This window comes from Scyliorhinus canicula, chromosome 1, assembly GCF_902713615.1.
Source record: "Scyliorhinus canicula chromosome 1, sScyCan1.1, whole genome shotgun sequence".
Lineage (NCBI taxonomy): Eukaryota > Metazoa > Chordata > Chondrichthyes > Carcharhiniformes > Scyliorhinidae > Scyliorhinus > Scyliorhinus canicula.
In genome coordinates, this window is record NC_052146.1 from 147,860,594 (window position 1) to 147,866,909 (window position 6,316).

A 6,316-nucleotide genomic window follows, 5' to 3' on the forward strand; every position below is an offset into this window, starting at 1 on the left:
CCATTCAGCCCATCAAGCCCGCTCCATAATTCCATACAATACTGGCTAATCTTGGGCCTCAATTCCACTTTCCCACTCTGTAGTAATCCACGGGAGGCAGGAGTTCCGTCACCACACCAATATTTATTTACAATAACGATATTACAGGAGCAGCTACAAACAGTGCTGCTAGCAGTCCAGTCAACTTAAGCCTGCTCACAAAGTCTACACAGGTGATTATATGGGCCCCCTCAATGAGCTATCATTGAGGGAGCTCATACTCCAATTGGCCAACCAATAAAGCCAAGTGGAGTTCGTTACACCCCTCCCCCCCAAGGTCCGAGGAATTCCTGCCAGCTGGCATTCCTCTGAGCTTCTTCCTGCTCCTCATGTCTGGGTCTGTCACCTCTGTGTCGTCCGCCGGGTCGTTCTCTGAAGTGGGTGGGGTGCACCTTATAGGTGCCCATCTTTTCCTTGACGACCTCCTTGGAAATTGTTCTTCCTCCTCCTCGGGGAGAGGTGTCGCGGCGGCCTCGTCGAGTGTGTCCATCTCCGACTCTGATGACTGGATGACGGGGTCTGGAGAAATTGCTTGGGGCTGGGGTGTGGGTATCCTTTCCGTCTGGGCTATCCCAGCTTGAGGTGGTCCTGCTTCGCCTGCCTCCAGGTGTGGTTCCGCTGCCCTTATTTGGTCTAGGTGTTTCTTCAGCACCTTACTTCCTATTGAAACCTCATAGGATATGGGCCCTGTTTGGGACTCTACCGTGCCTTTGACCCACGTTGGTCCATTCCCATAATTCTTGACCCAAACCGGTGCCCCCACCTGGAAATGTCTCTGCTGCCGACTATTATCATGCCCCCTGCGTTGGGCCTCCTGTTGTTTCTCCACTTTCCCCGTTAAATTTGGGAAAAGGAGACTCAGCCTTGTTCGCAGCCGCCTTCCCATTAAGAGTTCAGCTGGCGGTATGCCAGTTGTGGAATGCGGTGTGGTCCTGTAATCAAACAGCCAGCGGGAGAGCTTTGTGTCTATTGACACTGCCGGCTGCTTCTTGAGTCCTGATTTAAGTGTCTGGACCGCTCTCTCTGCCAGGCCGTTGGTCGCTGGATGGTAAGGGGCCGTTTTGATGTGACGGACTCCGTTTTCCTTCAGGAATTTTCCAAATTCCCAACTTGTGAATGCCGTTCTGTTGTCCGACACCAATACCTCTGGAAGTCCATGTGTTGCAAACGAGGCCCTGAGCTTTTCAATTGTCGATGCTGTGCTTGCCGTGTTTACCCGCTGGACGTCCAACCATTTGGAGTGGGCGTCCACTATCGCCAAAAACATTGAGCCCATGAAAGGGCCGGTGTGGTCAATATGCAGGGGGGTCCACGGTCTGCCTGGCCATTCCCACGGGTGCAATGGCGCCGCTGGTGGCACTCTTTGCCCCTGTTGGCACTCCTGGCACCAACGTACCAAGGCTGCTATGTCTGTGTCCAAACCTGGCCACCAAATGTAGCTTCGAGCTAGCATCTTCATTTCAGACACCCCTGGGTGTCCGTGATGTAACTCAGTTAAGCTTGCCTGATGGCCCTGAGCTGGAACGATTACCTGGGCTCCCCATAATAGGATCCCGTCTTCTACGGTTATTTGGTCCCTTCTGCTCCAGTATGGGTGCATCTGGGGCTCCACTGGTCTTTCCAGTTCCCCTGTTAGCAGTAAATGCTTTATCTTGGCTAAAACTGGGTCTTTTTGTGTCCACAACCGAATATGTTGTGCGTCTACTGGTAGGGTGTCCAAAAAATTTAGAGTCATTACTGTCTCCTCTACTTTTGGTATTTGCGGCGGAGTGTCCGGGAGGGGAAGTCTGCTCAAAGCATCTGCATGTGCTACTCGCGTTCCCGGTCTGTGCTCCAGAACGTATCTATATGCTGCCAGTAGCAACGCCCAGCGTTGGATTCTAGCTGATGCAATCGGGGTATTGACTTGTCTTCTTTTAATAACCCTAATAACGGCTTATGGTCCGTCACTATGGTGAATTTCCGCCTGTACAGATACTGGTGAAATTCTTTTACTGCGAATATCACCGCCAGTCCTTCCTTCTCGATTTGGGCATACTTCCTCTCAGCCATCGCCAAGGTCCTCGAAGCATAGGCTATTGGCCGTTCTTCCCCATTCCTTCCTCTATTGGCTAAGACGGCTCCTACCCCATAGGGGGATGCATCACAAGTGACCACCAACTCCTTCCTTGGGTCATAATGCTCTAGGACATTTTCGGATGACAGCTGTTCCTTAATGTCCCTAAATGCTCGGTTTTGGCGGGTGGACCATTTCCATTCTTGCCCCTTTTTTAGTACCTGGTGGAGGGGTTCTAGGATGGATGCCCAATTTTCAATACATTTTCCATAATAGGTTACCAACCCTAGAAATGATCGTAACTCCTGGACCGTGGTGGGAGCTGGGGCTTCTTTTATTGCCCTTACTCTGTCTTCCAATGATGTAAGCCTGACCCGTCTACTTTATATCCCAGGTACGTCACTTGTGGGGCCAGAAAAACACATTTTTCCCTTTTTAGCCCTACGCCTGCCTTTGCGAAACGCCTGAGCACGTCCTCCAGGTTCCTTAAGTGTTCCCTGTTTGTCCTACCCGTGATTAAGACATCGTCCAAATAAATCGCCACCTGCGGTAGTCCCTGCAGATTATTTTCCATCGTACGCTGGAATATAGCGCAGGTTGATGACACTCCAAAAGGTAGCCTAGTATAACGAAAAAGGCCCTTCAGGGTGTTGATCGTAGCGAACTTCTGGGAGCCCTTGTCCAGTTTTAATTGCAGGTAGGCGTGGCTCATGTCTAGTTTCGTGAACAAAAGCCCACCTGCCAATTTGGCATATAGGTCATCTATTTTCGGGATTGGGTATTTGTCCAGCAGTGCGTATTTGTTTACTGTCTGTTTGAAATCTCCACAGAGACGTATTGAGCTGTCTGGCTTCAAAATTGGTACCACCGGCGCTGCCCATTCCGAAAACTGTACTGGTCTGATAATGCCGTCGCGCCGTAACCTTTCTATTTTGTCATCTACTTTCTTCCTTAATGCAAAAGGTACCGGCCTGGCCTTACAAAATTTCGGAAGGGCTTCTGGGTCCATGTGCAAAGTTGCTTTGGCGCCTATGATTTTCCCCAAACCTTCCTGGAAGACCTCCGGGTATTTTTGGAGTACTCCACTCAACTGCCCGCTTCCATTCTGGAAAATTTTCATCCAGTCTAATTTTAGGTCTTTCAGCCAGTTCCGTCCAATTAAGCTTGGTCTGGAGCCCTCTACTATCGTCAATGGTAATCTGAGCAATTGTTTCTCATATTCCACAAGTACTTGAGTCGTGCCTAGAACTTCCAGGGGTTCCCCCGTGTAGGTTTTAAGTTTTGTCGATGTCTTTGTTAGGGTTAGTGGCTGGAGTCCATCTATGATTTTTCTAAATGCTGCCACTCCCATTACTGATACAGCCGCACCCGTGTCTATTTCCATTATTGTCGGCCGCCCGTTCACCCGTGGGGTAATCCTAATGGGTTCTGCTTTCTTCATTGTAATATTATATAATTGTTCCCCTTCGGAGGAGGATGGGGCGTCTAGATTGTGTACTTCCCTGCGTCTCCACCTGTTATTCCTCTTTTGCCACCTCCTTCTAGGGTTTCTGTCATTGTTACCCCACTCTGTCTGGTGCCAGAAACGGTCCTTCTCTGTTGGGGGAGCCTCAGCCGGTACTTCCCTCTGTCTCCAGTTAGTCCTGGCAGACTTGGGGGCAGTTCTGGGATTTTCCTTTTTCCCTCTATTCCTCAGGTTTTTCCTGAGAGCGGCTATCTGGTAGCAGGACCCTTTGTGGTAGTCCCTCTCACAGGTATCTACCTCCATTGGCGTGCCCTGTAGTTCCTGCGCCCCACTTGCTGTCTTTTCTAGGGACAGTGCGAGCTGTAACGCCTGCCTGCAGTCTAGCTCCGTTTCTGCCAACAGGCGTTTCTGTATTGTGAGGTTGTTTATACCACACACTAACCAGTCCCGAAGCATTTCATTTAGCGTCGGGCCGAACTCATATTTTACCGCCAGCCTTCTCAGGCGGGTCAAGAAATTCATGACTGACTCCCTGTCTTCCCGCTTCGCTGTGTAGAATCTGTACCTACGCAAAATGAGGGGTGGTTTTGGGTCGTAGTGCTCTTTCACCAATTCCGTTACTTCTTGGAAAGTTTTCGTGTCCGGCGCATCGGGATAAGTCAGACTACGCATAATGGCAAAAGCGGAGGGTCCACACGCCGACAGCAGGATAAGCCATCTCCTTTCGTCCGTCAGAATATCATTTGCCCGGAAGAAGTAACACATTCTCTCCACATACTGGGACAAGTCCTCAATAGCCGGGTCGAATGCCACTAACCTCCCAAAAAACGGCATTTTTAAAATGGCAAGGCTTACCCTCCGAGTGCGGCAGCTGGTCTCCGCAAAATTCGTAGTTTACCGCATCGCCACTGTAGTAATCCACGGGAGGCATGAGTTCCGTCACCACACCAATATTTATTTACAATAACGATATTACAGGAGCAGCTACAAACAGTGCTGCTAGCAGTCCAGTCAACTTAAGACTGGCTCACAAAGCCTACACAGGTGATTATATGGGCCCCCTCAATGAGCTATCATTGAGGGAGCTCATACTCCAATTGGCCAACTAATAAAGCCAATTGGAGTTCACTACACACTCCCTCCCCAAATTCCTTGAGAGATCAAAAATCTGTTTATCGCAACCCTCAACACATTCAATGATTGAGTATCCTCAATCCTCTGTGGGAGAGAATTCCAAAGATTCACAACCCTTTGAGTGAAGTAATTTCTCTACACCTCAGTCCTAAATGATTGGCTGCCTTATCCTTTGTCTGTGCCCCTGCGTTTTAGATTGCCCGACCAACAAAAATAATCTCTCAGTGTCCACCCTCTCAGACCCCTCACAATCTTGTATGTTTCAATGAGATCGCCTCTCACTCTTCTAAATTTAAGAGAATATAGACATAATTTACTCAGCCTGTTGTCACAGGACAACTCCACCATCCCAGGACTGTGCAGCCTCCAATGCAAGTATATCCTTCCTTAAATACAGAGGCAAAAACGACAAATAGTACTCTGGATGTGGTTTCAGCAAAGCCCTATACAAGAGTCGGAAGACTTCTTTATTCCTGCACTCCCATCCCCTTGCAATAAAGGCCAACATATGATTTACCAATTGCTTGCTGCATCTACATGCTAACATTTTGCATTCCTTGTACAAGAACACCAAAGTCTCATTTAGAAGTTCCACACCTTTTTAAAAATCTGCTTTCCTATTATGACCAAGGTGAATACCTTGACACTTTCTCACTTTATACAACATCGGTCATCTTGTTGCCCACTCACTTAAACTCTTTGGAGCCTCTCTGTGTGTTCCCCACAGCTTATCTTGCCAACTAGCTTGGTATCATCAGCAAACTTAGATGAAGACAGAGAGTCACGTAACTAAGTTATAAAACAAAATCACCCATTTATGAATCAGTAATGTGTTGAAATACCACTCCACTCAACAGAAATATCAATGTTTTATTGGTCTGTCAATCATTATCAATAATTTAAAAAATAGGAACAAAATAATTTCACTCAATTTAAAATGTGTTAAAAATTGTTTTCAGAATATCGAGGGGACTGAAATGACTGGAATGAATAATTCATAGAATCATCGAGTCTGACCCCCTGAAAGAGCACTCTTCCGTCCTATCTCAATAAGCCCTTAATCTAACCTGCATATCTTTGGACTATGGGAGGAAATCGGAGCTCCCGGAGGAAACACACGCAAACACAGGGAGAACATGGAAACTCCACACAGACAGTCACCCAAAGCCGGAATCGAACCCGGGCCCCTGGTGCTGTGAGGCAGCAGTGCTAACCACTGTGCCACCATAAGATGAATGATGGCAAACACATTCCACAAGATAGTTTTGATTCCCATGGTGCAAGTTGCCAGTCAGGGGTTTTGGTTTGTCTAACTGGCCAACCATCAGGTTGTCAAGTGAGAGCTGATAAACTACCATAGCTCAGTCTCCAGAGTGTCGGATACCTTGCTGAGATTATTTAACAGTCTGACACTTGAACAGTACTTCATGTTCTGCTGTACTGGCTCATGCGTTTAAGGATTCATGTGTATTGCCAGAAGTCATTTCTCTACAGAGGTCCACAGCACTGGAAACCTTCCGAGATCTGAGGAATTAAAGCTCCACATCTCTTGAACATCAGGTTTTGTTATCTTATTCCAAAACTTCCAAGCATTTGACATGCATACTATGAGTGCTAACACC

General features: G+C 47.8%; 1 protein-coding gene across 1 annotated transcript; it reads right to left on the minus strand.

Annotated features, from left to right (window-relative positions):
* Positions 1-883: 883 nt before the first annotated feature.
* Positions 884-1,708, minus strand: LOC119977640 (uncharacterized protein K02A2.6-like; the record flags this gene model as incomplete). The annotated part of the gene is made up of 1 exon (XM_038818795.1): positions 884-1,708. A coding segment is annotated over exon 1 (756 nt), but the record flags the coding sequence as incomplete, so codon positions are not given.
* Positions 1,709-6,316: the final 4,608 nt, after the last annotated feature.